General features: G+C 46.6%; 1 protein-coding gene across 1 annotated transcript in view; it reads left to right on the forward strand.

The window, feature by feature from the left end:
* The window catches only part of LOC145361944 (bromodomain adjacent to zinc finger domain protein 2A-like), a 143,019-nt gene that overhangs the window by 70,231 nt on the left and 46,390 nt on the right, over window positions 1-26,398 (forward strand). The window contains 7 exon segments of the mRNA XM_080217934.1: window positions 4,562-4,816; window positions 9,120-9,180; window positions 18,055-18,163; window positions 19,173-19,274; window positions 20,267-20,477; window positions 22,182-22,243; window positions 24,788-24,961. Coding sequence (XP_080074060.1) covers window positions 4,562-4,816; window positions 9,120-9,180; window positions 18,055-18,163; window positions 19,173-19,274; window positions 20,267-20,477; window positions 22,182-22,243; window positions 24,788-24,961 — 974 coding nt within the window.

The following is a 26,398-nucleotide window of genomic DNA, read 5'->3' on the forward strand; positions in this document are numbered from 1 at the left end:
AAGGAGTGGGTGCAGAATGTAGTGTTACAGTTATAGCTAGGGTGTAGAAAAGATCAATTTAATATTTGATTTCATTTATTATTGTCACATGTATTGGGATACAGTGAAAAATATTGTTTCTTGTGCACTATGCAGACAAAGCATACCGTTCATAGAAAAGGAAACAAGAGGGTGCAGAATATAGTGTTACAGTCACAGCTAGGGTGTAGAGAAAGATCAGCTTAATGTGAGGTAGGTCTATTCAAAAGTCTGACGGCAGCGGGGAAGAAGCTGTTCTTGCGTCGGTTAGTATGTGACCTCAGACTTTTGTATCTTTTTCCTGACGGAAGTGGAAGAGAGAATGTCCTGTTGCTTAATTATGCTGGCTGCTTTTCCGAGGCAGCGGGAAATGTAGACGGAATTAATGGATGGGAGGCTGGTTTGTGTGATGGATTGGGCTACATTCACAACCTTTTGTAATTCCTTGCGGTCTTGGTCAGAGCAGGAGCCATACCAAGCTGTGATACAACCAGAAAGAATGCTTTCTGTGGTGTATCTGTAAATATTATTAAGTGAATTGTTTGGTGAATTGCCCTTGAGAAGGTGGTGGTGAGCTACCTGCTTGAACTGCTGTAGTCCACGTGGTGTAGATACACCTACAGTGCTGTGAGGGAGCGAGTGCCAGGATTTTGTCTGAGTGACATAGAAGGAACGGTGATATATTTCCTAATGAAGATATTGTGTATGGCCTGGAAGGGAACTTCAAGGTGGTGGTGTTCCCATGTGTCAGCTGCCTTTGCCCTTCTGGGTAGTGGAAATCGCAGAATTGGAAGGTGCAGACGAAGTAGGTTAGGCGAGTTGCAGCAGTGTATCATAGAATCAACGAGTCCCTATAGTCAGAAGGTGGCCATTCTGCCCATTAAATCTGTACCAACCACAATCCCACCCAGGCCCTATTCCCTTAACCCCACATGTTTACCCTGCTAATTCCTCCTGACACTAGGATCAATTTACCAAGGCTAATCAACCTAGCCTGCACATCTTTGGACTGTGGGAGGAAACCAGAGCACCTAGAAGAAACCCATGCAGGCACAGGGAGAATGTGCAGAACTCCACACAGACAGTGACCTGCTGCTGGAATTGAACCCGGGTCCCTGGCACTGTGAGGCAGCAGTGCTAACCACTGTGCCACCATGCTGCCCAAGTGTATCTTGTTTATGGTCCACACTGTTGCCACTGTGCCTCAGTGGTGGAGTGAGTAAATGTTTAAGGTGGTGGATTAGTTGCAGTCAAAGCAGGCTGCTCTGTCCTGGATTGTATCGAGCTGCTTGAGTGTTGTTGGAGCTGTATTCATTCCGTCAAGTGGAGAGTATTCCATCACACTACTGACTTGTGTATTGTAGATGGTGGACAGACTTTGGGAAGTTAGGAGGTGAGTTACCCTCCACAGAATTCTTATTTTTTGATCTGCTCTTATAGCCACGATATATGGCTGGTCAGTTAATTTTCTAGTCAGTGGTAACCCCAGTAAGGAACCAAATAATCCCAAATAATCCAAATAATCATCAATAATTGATGCCACAATAGGTTGCAGTTTGAATCTGGTGTGATTTGCAGTTCACAGAGAAGTTCTGGGAGTGGGTAGCAGGCTCCAGTTAGTTAGGGCTGGGTGCTGAGAACCTAGCAGAAGGTTGCTGGATTTCTGCTGGAGAGCATTAGGGCTCAGAAGAGGCCCTGGGAGTCGTTTATTGCTCTGTGCAGCCAGGAAACTAAGTTTAGGGAAACCTAAGGGCAGCACTAGCTCAGTGAAGCTAGCGGTCTGTGAAAGAGTTGGAAGCATGCTGGTAATTAGACATGGGAATGCAGCTTTGTGAATCTCGTGTACTGCAGTCTCAGGAGGAGAGCTTGAACCATCAGGAGGTGAGCTGTTGTTGAGGCAGTCCAAGTTGGAGGGAATTCAAGAGAATTCAGTGGCCAGATCTTCAGAAAGGAGTTGAAATCCTTTGCATTGGAAACAGAATTGTAACAAGATTTTGTGACTCATGGTGGTCATTGATGTCTTGGTGAGCTGCTGAGAAATCCATGGGCTCTGTCTTGGTGACACCTGCAATGTAATATAAAGTGTGACGTGTTCGACCACAGTTTCCCAGTTCATTCATATTTACCTCGTGTTAATTCAGAATGTTAAGAGTATAAGAACAATGTTGTAAATTGTTTCCTGAAACTTTGTATGGTAACTTTTCTGACTTTGTATGGTGATGCTGATTTTTTTTGTTTAAAACAGTGAAATCTTTATTGTCCTAGTGAGTAACTAGGATTTCAAACCTTGTATATTTTAAATAAAAAGTTACTAGCTCGTAACATAATGTTGTGACTGTACTGGTCAGCTTAGTGAAAGACGTGGCTAGTTCTGGAGCACAAGTCTTCAGTACTATTGCTGGGATGTCGTCAGAGCCCTTTAGTGTATCCAATGCCTTCAGATGTTTCTTAATACCAAGTGGAGTGAACTCAATTGGCTGAAGTCTGGGGACCTCAGGAGGAGCTGCAATGGACTTCTGATTGAAGATGGTTGCAAATGCTTCAGTCACTACGGTGGCACAGTGGTTAGCACTGCTGTCTCACAGTGCCAGGGACCCGGGTTCGATTCCTGACTTGGGTCACTATGTGGAGTTTGCAGATTCTCCCCGTGTCTGCATGGGTTTCCTACGGGTGCTTCAGTTTCCTCCCACACTCCAGAGATGTGCGGGTTTGGTAGATTGGCTATGCTAAATTGCCCCTTAAGGTCAGGGGTACTCACTAGGATAAATGCATGGGGTTATGGGGATAGGGCCTTGGTGGGATTGTGGTCAGTGCAGATTTGATGGACTGAATGGCCTCTTTCTGCACTGTAGGATTCCATGACTCTTGTCTTACATACTGAAGCGCTGGGCTCCAAGTTGTTTACTTGTCCACTCCCATTCATGATGGGACGTGGCCAGTCCGCAGACCTTAAATCTGATCCGTTGGTTCTGGAATTGCTTGGGTGTGTCTATTCCTTGCTGCTTCTGCTGTTCGGCATTCACATTCACCTCACCTTTTAGGGATGCCTGGTGCAGTCTTGGCATGTGCTCCTGTACTCCTGACTGAACCAGGGTTAATCCCCTGGCTTGATGGTAATGGCTTAATTAAGGATATACCAGACTGTGGGCTTACAGATTGTAGCTGAATACAATTCTGCTACTGTTGATGACTCACAGTGCCTCATGGATGCCCTGTTTAGAGTTGCTAGATCTGTTCTGAATCTTTTCCATTTAGTATGGTAGTGGTGCCACATAATATGATGGACATTTGAGGATGGGACTTCGCTCCCACAAGGATTGTGCCGTGGTCACTCCTGCCAATATTGTCGTGCATAGATTCATCTGTGACAGGTAGATTAATGAGGGTGAGGTCAAAGCAAGTCCAGTCTGGTAGATATGTTCTTCAGGATTTGGCCAGCTCGGTCACTATTGTGCTGTTGAGTCACTCTTGGTGATGGATGTTGAAGTCTCTGCCTAGAGTACATTGTATGTGCATCTTCCAAGTGGTGTTCAGTATGGAGGAATATGAGGGAGGGTGGTGTAATAAGTCCTCAGAGGCAGAGCTCCCTTTATTTACAATTCCAACAGCAGTACACAGTGCTAGCAGTCAGCGGTCTACCTTCTGACACTCCCAGTTAACTACAAGGAAAAGACTCCCTGATTGGCCCATCAATTGACTCCTTAATCAGGGAGTTCATATTCCAATAGGCCAACCCCAATGACCTGATTGAAGCCATTACAGATGGTAGGTCGCAGTCAGTAGGATGTGGACTGCAGCAGTTCAAGAAGCTGGCTTCCCACCACCTTCTCGGGGGCAATTGGAGATGGGCAACAAACGCTGGCCTCACCAGCGACACCCACATGCCATGAAAGAATAAAACAAAAGATAAAAGAATTCTGGATTGGGATTGCACAATTTCCTTCCTGCCATATGATCCCATTGGGAGCACTGCAGTGGAACACCTCCTTCTTAAATTACCAGTGCAGTTTTTGTCTCTTGTAAAGCGGCTTGGCTTGGGGTTTTACTACGTTAAAGACGCTGTATAACTGCATTTTCTTTGCCTCACCCAAGAACCAAAATAAGGCTGAGATGGTGTAAGCCAGAACAATGAAGGGAAAAATACGAGGCATCAACAACAATTCCCAAATGGTGACCACAGCTGCTATAACAAGCACCCAGTATTAGCAATATTAGATATCAAATCTGATTAATCGTTCAGCAACAAGAATGCTCATCAATCCCTTTGAAGAAAGGAGTGTCTGGGTTGGCAATTTGGCCGAGGGAGGTCTACTTGTTCCTCAGACCACAACGTTAACTTGACCTGGAACCAATCCTTGTCTTTGTTGAGTTCTGAGTCAGCACTTGTTTAACTGGAGAGGGGTAGATAATTTGAGCAAGTGTTGCGCATTTTTTCTGTTTTGGAGCAAAAATGTTATTGGTGTCCTTTGAGATTTACTGTTGTGCATCTGTGAGAAGCGCTTTCTGCTGGATTTAACGACACTGCTTTTGAAATTCTGTACAGATTTAACCATCTCGGATAGTGAAACCGATGAGTGTGAGGACCCAGACGCTGCCGCAGTAAAAATTCTTTCAAAACTGGTCATGTCAACCCTCACGCTATCTGACGCTGATGCTGAGGGCACTGGTGTCCCCGATGGCACTAGCACCTGCCCTCTAGAATCCCCAACACTCTTCAAAACCCCTGTGAAGAAGGCAAAGAAGAAGGCCTCTCTACCAGTGATGCCGCTCACACCATCATCCTCTGCCACGAGTAAGGGTGAGTCATGTCTCAGCAGATTCTGTCAAGCTATAATTGCCTCCCTTTATTTTAACGAGGCCTCTCTGAAACCACAATATTGCAGCACAAAGAGGCAACAGAAATCAGCACTGATATTGCATCTGCATTCCTTCTTTAGAGATTTCTCCCCCTCTCTCGGGTTGCTTCTCTCCCAGTGCCGTGGACCATTCCACAGACGAGAGAGCCGGCAGGTGACTGGCTCCTGAACTTTGGTCATTGGTGCTCTGCAAAGGTGTACGAGATTGTCTCAGGCTGACTCTGCCTCTACATGTTCCCTCCATTTCTGATGAGGCACTGAGACCCAATTGTCGCGCCCCCCGCCCCCCCAACCCCCCACCCCCCCAACCCCCCACCCCCAAATCCGTCTGAGCTAAAATCAGCTAGCTCCAGGCAGACCAGGGGGCATTTCTGGTCTCAGTAGCTCAGTTTCACCCGAGGCAGTGCATTGACTCAGAAGGTCTACAAGGAGAGGTGTCCTTGCCATGCATTTTTAAGTTATTTCATCTCCCTCTCTTATTGCTCTCCCTGGCAAAGCTTTATATCCAGGGCCCCAGAATTCTGCGGCAAATCCAACCAAATTTTGCAGTATTAGAATACAGCAGCAAATCTGTCCACAGTTTGGGGGCATTGCGATATATACCACATCTTTATAAAATATATAAATTATTTTAAAAGAATTAGAAAGACTGGGATTTTAAAACTGTTGAAAAGCAGTTTGCTGTGCTTAGCCTCTGAAAGCCTGTGTTTTGCTTAGCTGTAATAGCTGTCACTTTACACCCAACCAATCTCCCCTGACCTTTCACCTAGCTAAATAGGACAGCAAGGTGCTGAATGGCGGCTAACTAAACTGGCGGCTTTTGGACAGAAATGGTAGCATTTATGTCAGTGTATCTTCAAATATGGTGTGCAGAACCCAGGCAGGTTCAATCTGCTAGTCCCCTTTCAAAGAGTTTTGAATGACAAGATGATGTAATAACCGTGTGTTTAAAGTGCTGGTGAGCCCAACACCTCTTGAGAGATACCTGCAAGTCATCACCCAGTGTTACACTCAACAACGTTAGCTCAACTTCCCAGCACATTAAACAAGCAAGGCAAGACATGGCATTAATTTTAAATGGGGACAGTTTAATCCTGAGACTGTGTTAATTGTACCTGGAGGTACAATTTGTAAATGCTGCCACTTTAGACAGTCAGAGGACAAGAGGCTGGACTCAAACCTGCTGCAAAGCCAGCTGATTAGGAGCTGAAATGAATGGAGGTATAGTCCGTCTGCGTTTCACACCTTGCACACTTCACCTGCCTAGCAGGTAACCAATACCTGGTGTAACAAATCCAAATGGTGTCAACTGTGCGCCAGCATGGCTCATTCGATAACTCAGTTGATTGCACTCTTGCATAAGAGTCAGAAGGGTTCAGGCCCATTCTCACACCTTGAGCCCAAAATCTAGCTGATGTTCCCAATAAAGCACTGAGGGAGCGCTGCACTGTCAAAAGGATATAAAAAAGATGCCCTGTTCTGGCGGTTAGCAAATATCCCACAGCACCATTGGGAGAAGAGTTTTGGTATCCTGGCCAATGCTCTTCCCTAAACCAACAATGCCAGAGAAAAAAAATTAACTGCTTATTTGTTTCACTGCTGTTTGTGGGATCTTGTTGTGCGCAAAATGGCTGCCGCGTTTGCCTACAAAGCAACAGTCACTGCACTTCAAAGTAATTCATTGTACGTGAAGCACCTTGAGGCGTTTCTCAGAGACATGATAAGGCGCAATTTGAATGCAAATCACTTCTTTCTCTCTTTCTGTTTCTCTCGCTCTCTCCTTTTCTTTGCAGTCCTCATTGATTTGCATTTTGTTAATTCCCATATATTTCACACTTTGAACGCTGCTAACCTGGACTCTGAGCTTCTGTAAAAGCAGCTGATTAATGAGCTGAGATCACTGGGGTTCTGTAACCGTCCTGCATTTTGTACCTTGCCTGCTTCAACAGTAAGTAAAGTGCAAGGTGGCAAATGCTGGGAACTAGTGAGCTCCACATCAGTGAGAGGCTAGAATAGGAAAGTTAACTTGATACCATTTTGACTCGGAACACCAGGTATTGATATTGAGACACCAGACATTAAAGGTTTATTTATTAGTCACAAGTAGGCTTTCATTAACACTGCAATGAAGTTATTGTGAAAATCCCCTGGTTGCCACACTCTGGCGTCTGTTTGGATACACTGAGGGAGAATTTAGCATGGCCAATACACCTAACCAGCACATCTTTGGACTGTGGGAGGAAACTGGAGCACCTGGAGGAAACCCATGCGCACAGGGAGAACGTGCAGACTGCATAGACAGTGACTAAAACCGGGAATCGAACCCGGGTCCCTGGTGCTGTGAGGCAGCAGTGCTAACCACTGTGCCATCATTCCAATTAGTTGCAATAAGAGGGAATTATTTGAGAAAGGAAACAATGGCAGGGGAGAAATTCTGGGGCACTTGCTGCAGACTTGAAATCACAGAGTTCTCAGGACCCCGGTTATATCCCACCCAAGAGAGCACGTAGGCAAAGTACTGCATGCCCTCTGTCACTGTTACTCTTGAGCTAGTTGTTAGCAAGTTGCTGACCAAGGAGCAGGAAGCACTCTGATTTTCCCTAGGGTTGCCAACTTATTCCTGGAGGCTTCATCACGTGACAGCCTGCCTGCTCCTGCCCTGCCCATGCACTCCTGCCATCACTTGCCCAACACGTCCATCCTCAGGGCGCCCCAACTTCCTTCACCAATCGGACAGTGAGTAGACTCTTCATTACCCAATCGCATGATTCACCATCCTCTGTAAGCCTTTGTCCCATGTCTGATTTTTTTAATACCTCTTAAACAAACATATCTGAAGAGAACCTTATTTTTTAAAAAATTTCAACGCTCCAATGACTGTTCTCCTGGTTGCACTGCCCTGGAGACTAGTCTTTAATTCCTGGAGACACCAGGGCAATCTTAGGAGTTGGCAACCCTAATGATTGCCTGGGATCTGCCCTTTTCTTTGTGTGTGGCTAAATTCCAGATGGCAATTGCACTCGAACTCACTGCAACCAGAGAAGAGTTGAGTGAGGCCTAGCATTGCTCCTGCGCTGAATTCCTTAATCTCATCATAGTGCTGAGGAGAGATTCCCTACAGAATGGAAGACAACATTAGAGGGAGAGTCGTTCGGAGCAACTCCTCAAGCATCCCTGAGTGACTGCCTCATCCCTCATGGCCAGGAGTGATACACGGCATGACAACAGCCAAGAGGAAGGGGAGAAAACTCCTTAAAAGGAGTGACTAACACTTCCCAATGGTTCAGGCAAATTCTGAAATGCACCATCAGGCATTTGCTTGAATCATTACACTCATTCACAAGATATTTATCTTTTTAACAATCCAGGTTAACCCTTAAGACTCTGGTCACTGTATTTGATTGTGCTGATAGCGTGGAATTTACAGCTATTTAGGCAAGCGGAGATTAGTGTGTGTAAGATGTAATGGGGGTCATTAATGTAAGAGGTTATTCAATCAGGAAGTAGCATAAATAGATTATTTGCAGGAAGTAAGAGTGGGCAAAGTGACTTAACCCACCCAAATGTTTGCTGCTCCATTTACTCAATGTGCAACACTAGAAATGGCAATCTGTGTGGCATATCATAGAAAAATATCTTCCACCTACCACTGTGCATCACTGTTGCACTAATGCACCAGAGATTAATAGAGGTAGATTTGATCCTAGTGTCAGTGGTACTGCTATGAGAGAGTTACATGGGACGGCTCTTACACACCTCTGAGTGGTTAACCTCAGAATAATGGTGGACGCATAGGATGCGTGCATGCCTGATTACCTGTGCTCAGTATCTAGTGTGAAGAGAGCCAAAAGAAAAAGGGAAGAAGAATAAAATACCTTTCCAAAAAGAGGGAACATTTGAGCAGAATGGGGCCTTTTGACCCTTTGATACTTCCTGGGAAACCGCAGGTAAATAGTTACTGAAGGCTTAGAGCTTCAGGAATTAACAGTAAAATACTGGAAAGCATCAGAAAACAGACAGCGTAATATAGATGCTGACTGGAGCCCAGGGAGGGTGGGATTTACAAATAGTCAATCTTACAAATTCTTAGCATCTTCTAGTTATACAACATTAGTACGTGATGCATATTGGAACAGTATATAAAGGGCTAGGACTCTGACTGGGTGGGTCTGAAACGCCACGTGCTAGCAGCAGAAAGGCTTGTATGTGGAAGTAAAATGTCCTCTTGCTTTTCTTCCCCCACAGGCGAATGCATACGTAGAAGAGTAACTGACGAACGCGAATTGCGCATTCCACTGCAATACGGGTAATTTTCTCTGATGTTTATTAAGGCTGTCAAATACAGGAGCCTGTAACACGTTTGCTAAAAAAGCTCAGGAAGCCCCAGGCAGCCCCAACTGAGAGCAACTCGCATTGGAGGGAGGTTTTTGGTAAAAGCAAATTTGATCACTGTGTGGATCGCTATCTCAACCTGTTGTTCATTTCAGCACCAACTGAAATCCCCAACTGTAAATGTCATGGTCTCTTTCTCAGTTTTGTAACTCTTCCAGCTCGATGCAAACACGTCCGATATCGTTGATGGTTCTATCGTTGCATCCAGTCTGGCCTTGAGTATTTTTTTATTCTGAAGAAGTCTGGACAGGTATTCTAAGAGTGACTAAACGTGGCGATTTCTTAGGCTCGATTATCTGGGACATTGATTCCAACTCTTTCCCTGACAGTTTAACCTGTGGCTCACTGTTGCCACTCAATCTCGAAGGTTCTTTGAGGTGACTCTGGTCAAAAGTAACAAGCCTTTGTTCCTATGCTAGAGCAACGTAGCGCACTGCATTGTAGGTCTGGAATGAGAATGGGATTGATTCTTGTTTCCAGATCTTTCTTAACACTCCAAAAGCTTCACCTCTGTAACGTTGCTTACATTCAACTTCTCTTATTATTCTATGGAGCAAATAAGTTAAGGTGACCGTGGCGCTTCTGATCTTTTGGGCTTCCTTCCAGTGTTATGTGTCAGCTGCAGCTGGTTCTCTATTTGTCTAATTCTACTGTTTTCATCAATAATCAGAATTTTTGTTGGTGCCATTCGGAATGTGCTTGTGTTCTGCAGAAGAGCTGTCATTGTTTCCCAATAATTCATTCTGCGAAGCACTTTGAGCCATTGCAACAGAACAAGGCGCTATATAAATGCATTATTATCATCAAATTTCCTCTCTGCGCTAATTGTAGACCATTGAGTCACACAATTGCATGAAATTCCTGTTTTTATGAAATATATTTACGATCAGTGCAACTCTGTCAGCTAAACATGATGTTAATTGCAAGTCCAAAGGGTGTGGTCTCCACTCGAGGTGCTTACTCCTTGACCAAAGTCATACCTGTTGATAACAGTGTTACACAGTAGTTGGTGACCCCCACAGTTCTCTCTCTTCCTTCATTCTGTCTGCAAAACCCCTGAGATCCTGCTCTGGTTTTGACGCAGCTTGTGGCTTTACTCTGGATGCTCATTTTTTTCCTCTGCTGCTTTTTTTTAACGGCACTGACACGTGCTGAGATATGGCTCCCGGATCTCTCGTGTAAATGACCATCTTCGATGCCTTGGCCTCAACGTTACATATGAAACAGATGATTTTACCAAGTGGCCCATCGCAGCTGAGCCCAACCCTGTTCTCACGCAGTATACAATCACGTATATTTTTCAGCAGGGCTGACTGCATAGCGTCAGGAGCAAGAGCTGATGTTTTTATTTCCCCTAGTCCACGAATGCTGACGCTAGTCACTGCTTCCCTGCCGGATCCCTGGCTAAGATCAGGTGATTCAGCGCAAATCAGGCATTGAACTTGAGGCAACACCGGTCTGGATGGTTTAGTAACACCAGCTAAGGGAACTGACTTCAGTTATGCTCTTTGGTGAGAGCCCACGCTGTCTTGATCTTTTATCAGAATGACGCAGTCATTCGCTGCCTTGTGCTGATGTTATCGATGATAGCGGATACTCCAGCACTTCCCATTTGATTCTCAGGCAAAAGATTGCATCCGTGCATAACCTCCCTGATTCTCACCGGTTTGTATCTTCGATCCCATTTGGCCTGAATGTCCAAGAAGCTTGAACTGGGGTAGCTGACAGGATCTTGCCGTGTGGACCCTGCGGTTCCTTTGCTTTCCCGGATGTCAGGATAATGATTTTCAGTCCTCTGGCTGACTTTTTTGCTTTGTTGTGTCATAGCTTTTCTACCCCCCTGAGATGTAACCCATTGCTCTGCAACTCCATTTCTGAGAAAGCCATGTCTATGTAAATGCATTCAAAATAAAACACTCCTCCTTTTAAAAAGTTGTTTCTCTGCTTTAATGTTACTTTCCTACCACATACACACTGCTATTCAGTTGGATAATCACAGAGGTATTCAGCTATTTGGGCACAGCCAGGCCATTAAAGCCACACAAAAAAAATGGAAGTGTGTTCTTGCCTTTCAACCTTTACTGATCATCTGCTTACAATGGAACTCATCACCGACAGCACTGGTTTGGAACAGGCCTGCTGTGACTGCCTCACTGGCACAGTGACTTATTGCACTGCTGAAGCAAATTGTGACTGAGGGCAGTGAACAGACCAGGAATCACCTCTGAGACTTCCTGCTCTCTATGGCTAAGCCCAAACGCAGCGCACCAGTTGCAGCTTCTGCTGTGTTTTAATAGAGGCCAGGATTCTCCGCTGTCATACGCCCCACTACCACAGCCAGTGAGAACGGAGAATTTGGCGCTCAGACAAATCTCTCTCCACCGCAGCAGGATCGGATAATCTTGGCCGCAGACAAGGTCAGATCATCCTGGCCAGAATAAGGCTACCTCCAGTGAGAGGGAGAACTATGTTTGTGCTGAGACGTCTCTGATGAACATGCTCTGGAATGAATTTCCAAACTCCAATGCCATCTGGCTGTCAGAGACAGCATTCCTCATGCTGCTCCTGTGTAACAAGCTCAGTAATCCTTCCCAGCCGCACTTTCAATGAAATTGTTGCAATAGTTCCTTCAGGTTGCTGCTCATCCTTCTCCAGTGTCATACAGTGATGGATGATGTGACTCCATAGCAGTGAGTTACTGTAGCGCCAAAATGCCCCAAAGGAATCTGCTGCCACAAGATTCAGAAATAACAAGGTGTTAAATGAGAAAATCTTTCTACTTGCAACTAGTCTGCACAAAAAAGCTGCATCCAGGTTGGGCTGCTGGTGTTGGTCAGAGCTGATCTCCTGCTGGTGTTGGTCAGAGCTGATCTCCTGCTGGTGTTGGTCAGAGCTGATCTCCTGCTGGTGTTGGTCAGCGCTGATCTCCTGCTGGTGTTGGTCAGAGCTGATCTCCTGCTGGTGTTGGTCAGCGCTGATCTCCTGCTGGTGTTGGTCAGCGCTGATCTCCTGCTGGTGTTGGTCAGCGCTGATCTCCTGCTGGTGTTGGTCAGAGCTGATCTCCTGCTGGTGTTGGTCAGAGCTGATCTCCTGCTGGTGTTGGTCAGCGCTGATCTCCTGCTGGTGTTGGTCAGAGCTGATCTCCTGCTGGTGTTGGTCAGAGCTGATCTCCTGCTGGTGTTGGTCAGAGCTGATCTCCTGCTGGTGTTGGTCAGAGCTGATCTCCTGCTGGTGTTGGTCAGCGCTGATCTCCTGCTGGTGTTGGTCAGCGCTGATCTCCTGCTGGTGTTGGTCAGCGCTGATCTCCTGCTGGTGTTGGTCAGCGCTGATCTCCTGCTGGTGTTGGTCAGAGCTGATCTCCTGCTGGTGTTGGTCAGAGCTGATCTCATGCTGGTGTTGGTCAGCGCTGATCTCCTGCTGGTGTTGGTCAGCGCTGATCTCCTGCTGGTGTTGGTCAGAGCTGATCTCCTGCTGGTGTTGGTCAGAGCTGATCTCCTGCTGGTGTTGGTCAGAGCTGATCTCCTGCTGGTGTTGGTCAGCGCTGATCTCCTGCTGGTGTTGGTCAGAGCTGATCTCCTGCTGGTGTTGGTCAGCGCTGATCTCCTGCTGGTGTTGGTCAGCGCTGATCTCCTGCTGGTGTTGGTCAGCGCTGATCTCCTGCTGGTGTTGGTCAGCGCTGATCTCCTGCTGGTGTTGGTCAGAGCTGATCTCCTGCTGGTGTTGGTCAGCGCTGATCTCCTGCTGGTGTTGGTCAGCGCTGATCTCCTGCTGGTGTTGGTCAGAGCTGATCTCCTGCTGGTGTTGGTCAGCGCTGATCTCCTGCTGGTGTTGGTCAGAGCTGATCTCCCACTGGTGTTGGTGTTGCTGCCCTGGTTCAATTTGCTCAGCACGGACTATCTGACCTCTGTGCAAGTCCCAGGTGCTCGTTCCAGAGCTCTGAATCCCAAAGCGACACCAGTCTCCCTCCAATCATCTGGTCAATTCCACACCCTCCAACCTCTTGAGCTAATTCTGGACCTTGCAGCCTTTCAGCTAAACCTAGGGCTCCCTCAATCGTTTTGTCACCCTGAAACATTAAATGTCAGACTGACCCAAGACGCTAGCTGTCTGTCTCAAGCCTCTATTTAAAGGACTTTGTCACTGTGTGCAAGTTATTGTATAAACTCTCCACTTTGAGCTTTGCTGACTGTGGCATTTAGCAGTTTTTCCCAGTCAGTCTCAACCTCCTGGCAAGCCCGGGATTTCCTCTCCCCAACAGGCACCACTCACATGTGGGAATCCTGATCGCTGCTGAATCAAGCATCAGACCACAAATGGGATTTCCACCGGGCAAAAGCCTTTGGGATTCACTGGGCCTGCCCCACTGGTCCCGCCCCACTGGTCCCGATCAAGTTCATGTCCAGAGTGGGTGGCAGCCTGATAATGATGTAAAATCCCTTATTGAAATAGCCTTAGTGGGCTGGATGGCTCATTCGGTAGCCTCCACCCAGTGCCTCCCTGCATCAGGCAGGTTTCAATGCTGGTCATGACCAGCATGGACCTGGCATGTTGAACCCCGAGCGGGTCCAAGGATTTAAGTACAGTGCCCATGTGTCCGTTTGCTGCTGCCAGGCTCCAGAGCGAGGCCCCCACAAGGGTCCTGGAGGTTGGGTGGGCTCAGGAAGGGGGTTGATCTTGGCATTTTCCCCCGGGACAGACTGCCCCTCCTAGCCCTGGGAAACCTGGCATGGTGATTTCGGGCATCACACTGATCTGGTCACTGACCTGGTCACTTTAATTCTCATGCCCCCTGGCAGCCTTCCAAATCCCAGCAGCACTCCATTCTGCAGAAGGGATTCCTCTTTCTCCCTTTCTCTCAGGATGCAGCAGGTGTGTGAAAACCGCTTTCAAGTCTTCTGACTGGCAGCAGTCAGTCACTTTCACGGTGGGGGGGTGCGGGATTCACTTCTCTGCAGTTGTTCCCTCAGCCCCATTCTTCTAACACCACATTTACCCCAAGTCTCTTAGCCTTCATAGAAAGCTAAAAGTCTTTGAAATACCTTCAAACTCTGTGAAAAGCCTTGTTTCCATTCAATTTGAGTCCAGTTTGTTTATCTCTTATTTGATTGACAGCTTAATGGTTCTTAGACAGCATGCGGTCAGCTTTGTCTGCTTATTTAGCGTTCCCATCAATGCATCTCAAGTACCCTCCATTGTCCCTGATGACAGTATTGACACAAAAGAGGAACTGAAAAACACTCAGCTGCAAGTTAAGCCCCTATACTAGTTTCTCGCGTTTCCATGAATCGCTTGAGTATTAATGTCTGAAACTTTTCTCCAACTTCCTTCTTCCTCTTTTGCACTTCTGAATCACTCTCCAGCTGCTGTGTTTCTTCCCAACCCCTCTCTCTCTTATTGAATCTCCTGCCCTCCCTCTCTGCATCATCCTTTGAACACAGCTACTTCTCGTGAACACAAACATCTCTATCCACTACCATCACAACCCTCTGCCTGTCGAAACACATGCCATACTGGGCCTGAGTGAAGCCTGACTCACAAATGGTACCACCTCCTGCATTGCTGGCCACCTTCCTGCCCAACCTCACAATCCACCAATTCAACATTGGCTGACCTGCCATGCATATCCCAGCCCTCACCTTAGCCTATCCTCTCATTCTTCCATTTTCCTCTCCATGTTCAGGCACCTCATGATGTCCACTTCTTCTCCAAGGTTCCTATTGTCTGCCACGTGCCCTCAGCAACTTCCTAAAACTTACCTATGATTTCCACCCTTGTGTGCCCTCAATCTCCATGCTGTCCTTGTTCTGAACTATTTTAGCCTCATTGAGCTCATCTTCCCCCACTTCAGCTGATGCTTGCTTTCCTCATCCCTCAATCTCACTGTCCACATTGATGGCTACAACAAACCTGACAACTTGTGGCCCTGAGACATGGGAGATGTCTGTCACCCACATAGAATCATAGAATCACTGCAGTACAGAAAAAGGCCATTTGGCCCATTGAGTCTGCGTCAACTCTCCGACATAGCATTTCACCCAGACCCACCCCCTGCCACCTCATGTATTTTCCCCACTAATCCCCCTAACCTACACATCTTTGGACACTAAAGGACAATTTAGCATGGCCAATCCACCTAACCTACATATCTTTGGACACTGAGGGGTAATTTAGCATGGCCAATCCACCCAACCTGCACATCTTTGGACACTAAGTGGTAATCTGGCATGGCCAATCCACCTAACCTACACATCTTTGGACACTAAGGGGACAATTTAGCATGGCCAATCCACCTAACCTGCACATCTTTGGACACTAAGGGGACAATTTAGCATGGCCAATCCACCTAACCTGCACATCTTTGGACACTAAGGGGACAATTTAGCATGGCCAATCCACCCTAACCTGCACATCTTTGGACACTAAGGGGTAATTTAGTATAGCCAATCCACCTAACCTGCACATCTTTGAACTGTACATGGTTTACTCCAATCAATCCTCGTCTCCTTCGTACTAAATAAATCCTTTACTGTTCCAAACTCCAACTATCATCAACCATCTCAGAAAAAGAGCTTTCAAATGCCTCTCATTCCAACCTTTGTCATCACCCTCCATGGTCTCACCATTTCAACGTTCATTGTTCACCTCCCTATTTTGTCCCTCCAATCTCCTTCAACTTTCAGTAAATTAATCTTGTCCACACAGTTTGCCTTCTCTCATCATCCTCTCTCTGCTCTCCTTTTTCAGTCTCACGCTCATCAACCTCATGAAACTATCTGCCTGTTCCCCACCCCATCCTTCTCCCACCTCCCAACTCAAATTCTTTAATTTCAAGACTGTTACTGCACTTTCAGAGTACCTGAACCACACGAATAGCTTTGCTTCAACGTTCTTCTTTTCCGTGACCCCCACCTATACTCACCATAAACTACAACTCCTGCAGAACTCCTGGAGTGGCCTGAGTTGCTGTGCACAAATTCCTGGACTGCCTTTGCTCCTGCCCTTGCTGAGCTGCACTGACTCTCTCTGCTACAGTCTCTTGACTTTAAGGTGCCCGTTCTTGCATCCTGATGTCCTGTGACCTCCATCGCACCCCAGCCCCCACCTGAGCAATGTACCCCAGCCACATGTTCCCACAAGTATCTGCTGTTCATGCGTTTGCTGCTTGCTCCCCATTTTACTGGTTGTTTTGTGAAGCAATATCTCCTCATCCTCCATAATGCCATACCCTGCCACCTCCCTTTCTTATTGCCAAAGGCCACCTTCAAAACACTTCCCTTTATGAAGCTTTCACTTCCTTCCGCCCTGCTGAATGTCAGGCTTTTCCCCTGCAGTGTAAAGTGCTCACACTGCTCTCTGTGCATATGTGCTTATTTATTAGTGTCACAAGTCAGCTTACATTAACGCTGCAATGAAGTTACTGTGAAAATCCCCTTGTTGCCACACCCCAGTGCCTGTTTGGGTACACTGAAGGAGAATTTAGCAAGGCCAATTCACCTAACCAGCATGTCTGTGGGAAGAAACCAGAGCACCCGGAGGAATGCACGCAGGAACAGGGAGAACGTGCAGACTCCACACAGACAGTGACCCAAGCTGGGGATCGAACCCAGGTCCCTGGCACTGTGAGGCAGCAGTGCTAACCACTGTGCCACCGTACCGCCCCATATCCATAGCACTAAATATGGAGCATTAAAGGAATGTAAATGGCTGCTCTTGAGGTTGGTGCTGGTGCATCAACTTTAAAACCTCAACCTTGAGGAAGTGGCGAGAGGAGACCAGGCACTTCTCCATAGAAACAGAAGGGGAGTTACTGCTGGCATGAGGCTGGTGGGGATTGGCCTGCCCCTGGGCTGTCTGAACCTGTGAAGTAGAGGCGATGGACCTCTTCCACCTTGGAGGGACCGTTCTCCTGCATGCTCTAGCAGTAAGTTGAAGGGTGACTTGGGCAGAGGTCATCTATTAGGCTGTCATAAGAACATAAGCAATAGGATAAGGAGTGGACCATCAGATCCTATTCCACCATTCAATACATTCTTGGCTGATTTTCAGCCTCAACTTCACTATCTTGTTTCCCCTATGTAATGACTTCAACCGACCATTGAGGTTGGCCTATTGGAAAATGAACTCCCGATTAAGGAGTCAATGGATGAGCCAATCAGGGAGTCTTTTTCTTGTATTTAACTGGGAGTGTCAGTTCCTCTGGCACTCCCAAAGGTAGATTGCTGACTGCTCACACTCTGTGTACAGCTGTTGGAATTGTAAATAAAGGGATTTTGGTGAAGGGACTTCTGCCTCTGAAGACTTATTACAGCCTGTAAGACCAGAAAACTGTCTTATCTCAGCCTTAAACGTGCTCAATGATGGTGCATCCATGACCCCCAGGGTAGAGAATTCCGAAGATTTAGAATCCTCTGACTGAAGGTTTTTCCCCTCATCTGAGTTTTAAATGATTGGCCCCTTACCCTGAGACTGTGCCCCCAGGTTTCTAGATTCCTCAGTCATGGGGAAACAACCTCTCAGGGTGTGTGTGTGTGTGTACATAATATACCCTGTCAAACCCACCCAGAATCTCAGAAGTTTCAATGAGATCACTTCTCATTCTTCTAAACTCCAGAGAGGATGAGCCCAATTTATTCCACCACACAGTCGGCCCCTCCAGCCGGGACAGTTCAGGATTCACACGCAGGCCATTAGCTCAAGGGGAGAAAAGAAACATGAGAGATGCCTTTTTTAGAATAAATTTCAATTCTATTTTTGCTTCCCAAATGATAAAAGATGTTGTATTTGTCAGATGGAGGCGTGAGATCAGAGTAAAGACTGTTGGGAGCCGCTTGCATGGGGAAACCACATATTACGCCCCCTGTGGAAAGAGGTTACGTCAGTTTCCAGAAGTTATTAAGGTAATTATCAAGAAGAGAAGCAACTGCACAATATGAATAGCCTTCTAGCGTATGATAACTTGCCTCTGGGAGATACTACAGTAGAATCATAGAATCCTACAGTGCAGAAGGAGGCCATTCAGCCCATCGAGCCTGCACTGAACACAATCCCAGCTGGGCCCCATCCCCATAACCCCATGTATTTACCCTAGCTAGTCCCCCTGAAACTAAGAGGCAATTTGGTATGACCTAACCCGCACATCTTTGGACCACCCAGAGGAAACCCACACAGATACGGAGATAATGTGGAGACTCCACACAGACAGTGACCCAAGCCGGGAATTGAACCCAGGTCCGTGGAGCTATGAGGCAGCAGTGCTAACCATTGTGCCACCACGATGGTCCTTATAAAATTTTCACCACTGCTGTGTTGTCCTGCCTCCGTTTGGAGGTGGGACTGGCTGACTAGTACAGACTTTCTTGTCTCATCATTGCTGCTACTTTTGGCCCCAGTGGGCACCCTTGTCACTATGGGAGGGGCTCTCTTAGTGGGAGACACTCTTGGTTATGGTGCTCCCAAGGATTGGCAAGACTTTTCCAAGAGGCTATCTCATTCAGTGATTAACATTAGGCTGTGTCCTTTTAAAGAGTCCAGTGTTGTGTGGCTAGAATACTTCCTTTACTCGTCACGTGCTTGCTTGTTTAAAACCCTGTTAACGATGGAAAAATCTTTCAATTTCTTTCCACAAGTGACTGCCTTCCCCAGTGAGATCACCAGACCATTTTGCTTTAAGTTGTGATGTGACAAGATCTTTTAAACCCCTAAGGGGTTTAGGCACTTTACAAATTGTAGGAACCTTGTCCTTAGTCTAGTGAAAATTCAAACAGTGCAATGATTGAGCAATGAAAGGTTAAACGTGTTAACCCTACTAGATTCTGTCTAGTTACCCTTCATTTAATGGCACAGAGTCAACCCACGCATTGTCAATTGGAAATGAGAGATGGCAATTTTGTTCTGTTCCTTTTCCAGTACCTGGTTCGAAATGCAGTGACAGAAGTCAGTCGGGAACATTTCAGTTTCAGTCCCAGAATGAATGTGGGAGAGTTTTTTGAAGCACGAGATTCCTCTGAGGTTTGTATAAGCTTTTGTTCCCAAACACAAAAAAATGTTTGTTCTATTTGTCTTCATTCAGGTTTTAGCATTCCAAATTTAACCAAAATTTGAGCCTTTAAGGAAAGAGGACATTCGTGCCTCACTTTGTATCCTGCAATATTACAAGTGGAAATCCAGCCTCCACCCAGGATTGAGTCTGTCTGGGCAGTCCTACTTGGCAGATTTGGAGTTGGTTCATTTGCCTGTTGATCCTCCTGTGAAACTATTTGTCTTTAGCTGGGCATTTCTCCCTAACAACAGTCAAGATTGGGAACAGGATATTTTCTTTGATTCATTTATGGAATGTGGGCATTGCTGACTGGGCCAAGCATTTATTGCCCATCCCTAATTGCCCTTGAACTGAGTGGCTTGTAGGCCATTTCAGAGTTAACCACATGTAGGCCAGACCAAGTAAGGACGGCAGATTTCCTTCCCTAAAGGACATTAGTGAGCCAGATGGGTTTTTATGACAATTTACAATGGTTTCACGATCATCATTAGACTTTAATTCCAGACTTTTATTGAATTCCAATTTCACTATCTGCCATGGCAGGATTTGAACCCAAGTGCCCAGAGCATTACTTTGGAGCCTGAATTCTCTGACCTCACCTGCAGCTGAAATTCTCCGATCCCGCTGTGGTGAATGGAAATTTGGCTGAACGCCAAATTCTCTATTCTCGCTGGCAGCAGTAGCGGGACATGTGAGACCGGATTTGCAGCCTGGGTCTCTGGATTACCAGTCCAGTGACAATACTACTGCGCTGCTGCCCCCACAGCTGAGGAATGGTTGACAGGAGCCCATATCCTGCCACTGCCAGTCCAATGGTACTGCAAGCCCCTGGCATCTCGGGCTGTCGAACACACCATAAAAAACAGTACAACAACGTTACACTTATGTGGAGCTCACCACAGACAAAGCTTTCAGTTTATCCCTTCTAAAGCAGTGATTGGTCTTTTTGTCTGTTTTTTAGGGTGAGCAATGGTGCAAGCTTAATGCAGAAGAAGTCCCACTACGAATTAAAGCCATGATGGGCAGGCGAGGACGACCGCCAAATCCTAACAAGCAGCGAGCCCAAAAACAACCAAACATCAAGCGAGGCAAAGGAAGGCCACCAAAAGTCAAGACAGTAATATTGCTGAACAACACAGAATTCAAGCTCATGAAAAGAATCGAATCTCAAGGTATAACCTGATTTCATTCCTTTTCTTAAACAGACCTCTTTTCCAGCTCCCTTCTTGATGCAAATATATTTATCAATATCATTATTGTAATCCTGATTCTTCCCAACCCTCCCAGTTTTATCTTTTCATTCCCCTCCTTCCTTTTCCTGAAAGACTTTGACTTGTGCTGAGATGAAGTTTCAAAGGTCCCAGTGACGTTTTAACATACACAGTGAATCACAGCTTGATCCCATTATTCTCCAACTTCCACACGTGTGCAGCAGGATTAGGATGGTGGGAACATGCACACAGCGATTGGCATAGTGGGCTCTGGACATCAGAGCTCTGGCTGATGTTTTTCCCCCCACTCCCCAGCTCAATGAATGTCATCCTTGGAGGTGTAGGTCAAGGATTAGGAGCTTCCAGGTTCAATACCACACCAGATTAATCACTGAATTTTGAGATTCTGTGGGATCCTGTCTGCCATTTTGAGGCAGATGTACCATATCTGCAACAACCCAAGTTCCATGTCCCATATCGAGGCAGGCCAAATGTCACTCACCACACTCAGAATGCACGGCTGATCATTTAAGAACACCGATCAAATAATATTCCCTTTAGTGACGCTGATTACGCTTCTCCCTGTCCTGATAGGGTGGCACAGTGGTTAGCACTGCTGCCTCACAGCGCCAGGGACCCGGGTTTGATTCCCAGCTTGGGTTACTGTCTGTGTGGAGTTTGCACGTTCTCCCTGTGTCTGCGTGCATTTCCTCCAGGTGCTCTGATTTCCCCTACAGTTCGAAAATGTGTAGGTTAGGTTGATTGTCCATGGTAAATTTCCCCTTAGTGTCAGGGGAATTAGCAGGGTAAATATGTGGGGTTACAGGGATAGGGCCTGGCTGGGATTGTTATCAGTGCAAACTCAATGGGCTAAATGGCCTCCTTCTGCACTGTTGGGATTCTATGGCTTCTTTGCAATCCAATAAACAACCAGTGAGTGAAAGCTTTGAAATGCGAGTCACAGGATTGATTCTGCGAGGTTTCTGCTCATTTACCAGGGGAAAGGTGACTGTTAAGAGGCTCCCTCGGGGATTCTCAGTAATGGATCCTTCCACAGTCAGCTCTGCATTTCACAATAAAGCCCAAGAAACTGGTTATTTATAATTAAGGCTCATCTGAATTCTGGCTTGGCTTTGCTGAAACATAACTTCCCACTTTATTGAATTCATATACTTCCTGCTTGTTCATGGTCTGAGCCGGGCAATTCGGCTCCAGTGCTTGCCCAGAGGGAGGTGTCCTTGGCTGTTTCTCATTCCCTTTCACCTTTTAATGCAGGTCACAGGATGGCATTGGTAGAGGCTAAGGTGTAGTTCATATGCCAGTCTTGGCACATAATCTGGTAAGTATTGCAGACCTATCAAATTTTAACTAGGGGCATCTCCTTTACTGTTGCTCCCTCACACCCTGCAGAAAACAGTTGCAATTGCCACATGAAACCGATAGTTTGCACACTGGGGGACATTAAGCAGGCATTGGTGACCTGTTACCAGATTCAGATGGGTTGATAAATGGGTAGCTGAACTCTTAATGCCCGTTGTGTGCCCGTTCTCCCTCACTCACCATCCCAGCCCTGCCCTGAACTGTTTTCCAGTTAGACTAGACGCAGTATAATTGAAAGCTGATTAATTAATCCAGTTCTCTGTTTGATTTTGCTTTTTTTTTCAGCTGTTCTGAATGAAAAAGAAAAACAGAAGTTGAAGGCCTTGCTGAATAAATTGAAGCAAAAGGTTTGAAATGGAAATATTCTCAGAATTACGCCAGTGTGTATATTGGGCACAGTGGGTTTCAGTGCATCCTGACCTGACAGGGATACCCTTCCTTTTGGGGAGCTGCCCCTTTTACTTTGTCCTAATTTAATTTGAGTTTGTTTATTTGGTTTGACCTTAAAAGAGGACCTGACAGGGATACAGCTCTGACAGCTGCTAAAACTTCCGCGTGAAAAGAGCCGAGGTGGGTTCTCAACCCAGTTGCCTGGAGACCTGAGTAGGCTGGAAATAAAACAGAATTCTGTTTTAATTGACACTAATTGGCGAAGCTTGTCAGGGAAGCTGCAAGAGCACGCTGACATTAGAATTTACTTGGTGTTATCTGAGATTGGGGGCAAACCTCTGATTTACACTGAACCACTCGTGTTGCTAAGTGCCTGATTCGGACACCTTGTGCAAAGAGAAAGAGCACTTATCCACTTGTTCTTAACCCCACCTGAAAATGTTGATGGATATTGCCTCTGCGATTGAATGAACCAGGAAAGATGAATGAAGGGCAGCATGATGGTTAGCACTGCTGCCTCACAGGGTCAGGGACTCGAATTCGATTCCAGCCTTGGGTGATTGCCTGTGTGGACTTTGCATGTTCTCCCTGCGTCTGCGTGGGTTTCCTTCAGGTGCACCAATTTCCTCCCACACTCCAAAGATGTGCAGGTTTAAGTGGATTGGCAATGCTAAAAAAGTTGCCCCTTAGTGTCCCAAAATATGTAGGTTAGGGGGATTATAGGGGTAAATAAATGGGGTTACGGGGATAGGTCCTGGATAAGCTGCTGTGTCAGAGAGTTGGAATAGAATCTCTACAGTGCAGAAGGAGGCCATTCAGCCCATCAAGTCTGCACCAACTACAATCCCACTCAGGCCCTATTCCTGTAACCCCACATATTTACCCTGCTAATCCTCCTAACACTAGGGTCAATTTACCCTGGCCAATCAACCTAACCTACACATCTTTGGAGCATGAGAGGAAACCAGAGCACCTGGAGGAAACCCATGCAGACATGGGGAGAAAGTGCAAACTCCACACAGGCAGTGACCCGAGGCTGGAATTGAACCTGGGTTTCTGGCAGCGGTGCTAACCACTGTGCCACTGTGGTGCAGACTCGATGGGCCAAATGGCCTTCTTTTGCACTGTAGGGATTCTATGATTCTATGAAGTATGAATCTAGCCACCTTAAATAATGCTTGCCCTTTTCTCAAGATGAAGCTCTGATGAAGAGTTATCCTGACTCGAACGTTAACTCTGTTTCTCCCACCACCAACGCTTTCAGATCTGCTGAGATTTTCCAGCAGCTTCTATTTTTCTTGCCCTTGTCTCTTCTTGTTTGAAGCTTCTGGGATACAGGCTCGCAGGTGCCAACAGTTGTCCAGTACCTCACTCCAAGGTCCATTCTACACATGTATGCTGGTTACTGCATTAAAAGTAGGAGTGCTTGCTGTTTCTCTCCTGATACGAAGGCAGAGATCCGAATAGAATAGAATCCCTACAGTGCAGGAGGAAGCCATTTGGCTCATCACGTCTGCACTGACCACAATCCCACCCAGGCCCTATTCCCATAACCCCACACATTTACTCTGCTAATCCTCGATACCGGGGTCAATTTAGCATGGCCAATCAACCTAACCCGCACATCTTTGGACTGTGGGAGGAAACTGGAGCACCCGGAGGAAACCCACGCAGACATGGGGAGAATGTGCAAACTCCACACAGACAGTGACCCAAGGCCAGAATTGAACCTGGGACCCTGGCGCTGTGAGGCATCATGCTAACCACTGTGCCACCGTGCCATTAACTCAGCACAGTCCAGGGATTGACTTTGAGACATGCATGCTCTGTATGACTGAGCTCCCAGAGACTGCATCCAGCATAGCAGTAACCACATTCACCAGTTGTCAGTGCAGACTCAATGGGCCAATGGGCCTTTTCTGTGCTGAATGACTTTATGGCCATGATTTTACCAGTTCGCAGAACGGCATTCTCTGTTCGCTTCGGGTGTGATCTTATGAGCCTCGGGCTGGCTTGTCAGTAAAATTCCAGCCTTTTACTCTATCTGGGGGTGGTACCGTGGCACAGTGGTTACAACTGATGCCTCACAGTGCCAGGGACCTGGGTTCACTTTCCGTCTTGGATCACTGTCTGTGTGGAGTTTGCACATTCTCCTTGTGTCTGCGTGGGTTTCCTCCGGGTGCTCCAATTTCCTCCCACAGTCAAAAGATGCGCTGGTTAGGTGCATTGGCCATGCTAAATTCCCCCTCAGTGTACCTGAACAGGTGCCAGGGTGTGGCAACTGGGGGATTTTCACAGTAACTTCATTGCAATGTTAATGTTCTTATGTTCTTATGTAAACCTACTTGTGACACAAATAAATAAATAATAAACAGAGGCTTGGTGAGATCCGGAGGGATTGTCGAAAGATGAGAATTTGGCTCAAGTGGGGGTGGTGTAAACTGCCAAGGGGAAGGGAAAGATACAGTGAATCCCTGACATTTTTGCTTCCTTCAAAACAGGGACAGACCCAACTTGAACCAGAGCGGAAGATGTTGAAAGCACAGAGGGTAAAAAAGGATCAGAAGGAGAAGCAGGTGAAGAAGCAGCAGAAACTGAAACGGAAACAGCAGAGGCTGCAACTCCAGCAGGAGATGAAGAAACCCACTGAAGACCTGTATTTAACTGATCACAAGGTAAGCCGTCAGTGTGGGCCAAACCCTGCGTAAACTGGGACTGTGGACTAACTGTCAAAGGAATAGGTCAAGCTCACAATGTATTCTATTTCTCCTTTGATAGATCCCAGCGTTTAGTTTTCTTCCCTTGACTTTATCATGAGAAAGTATTGCTACGAGTGCCGTTTCCTTTCTAGTACTGATAGGATCATAGAAAGCTTACTGTACAGAAAGAGCCCGCTCTGCCATGGCACCAGCTGACAAACAAGCCACCCAGCCTAATCCCGCCTTCCAGCATTCGGCCCATAGCCCTGCGGGTTACAACAGTGCAATCCAAACACCTTTTACATGAATTAGGGCTTTTGCCTACGCCATGCTTTCAGGCTGTGAGATCCAGACCCCCAGAACTACAATGTTTTCCTGATTTCCCTTCTAATCCTTCTGCCTATCCGAGGGAACCGTTGTAGTGCTCACACTGGCACCATAATGTAGATCAGCAAGCTTGTTGCAAAACAGGGATCAAACCTGGCAGTGTTTCTGGTTGATACCATTTGGTACCATATCGGGCAGTGCATTTATTGACCCAGTTGGCTCATCTGTGTGGTACAAGCAACCTTGGCATTCCTGAACCTCGGTCAAGAGTGGAGAACTCAGGCACTTTGATTGCGACTCACTGATCCAGTGCTAGAAGCTGTGCACATGTGGATGGCAGTGAGCTTTTCTGTGCTCTTGTCTGTGATACACTCAGCATTGAGAATTCTACTGAACTATTCACTATTGAGGCCTAAATATGGAGAATGGCTTCTTGAGAGAGACGTCAGCAGTAGTTACATAGAATCCCTACAATACAGAAGGAGGTCTGTACCAACCACATCCCACCCAGACCCTATACCCATAACCACATTTACCCTGCTACTAGGGTCAATTTAGCATGGCCAATGCACCTAATCCACACATCTTTGGAGTGTCGGAGGAAACCAGAACACCCAGAGGAAACCCATGCAGATGCGAGAAGAAAGTGCAAATTTCACACAGACAGGGGTCCGAGGCTGGAATTGAACCTGCGTCCCTGGCACTGTGAGGCAACTGTGCTAACCACTGTGACACCATGCTGCCCCAACTCTGATTGGATGCAAAATGAAAGCAAAGCATCTGGGCGATGAGTCTTTAATTCCTGGAGACTCTTAGGACAATCCTAGAGGATTGGCAACCCTAACCAGAGTGCATTACCCCATCAAAAGTAAGCACCTTCGGGAAAGCAGGGGGGAAAAGGGGCAAGTAAATTCAGGAGTGGGGGCAGGGTGTGAAGATAGAATTAACTGTTTAACTGTGTTTTCTATAGTTTTGCAGATTGACTGTTGCCGCAGGCAACTAGCAGGTAGTGATGCAGATGCCTTAATGACTTGCGTATGACGGTTGGCACTTCGCTATGTTAACAGATATTCCTGCTTTTTCTTT

Source organism: Carcharhinus amblyrhynchos, chromosome X, assembly GCF_965287045.1.
Source record: "Carcharhinus amblyrhynchos chromosome X, sCarAmb.v2.hapA, whole genome shotgun sequence".
In the NCBI taxonomy this organism is placed as follows: Eukaryota; Metazoa; Chordata; class Chondrichthyes; order Carcharhiniformes; family Carcharhinidae; genus Carcharhinus; species Carcharhinus amblyrhynchos.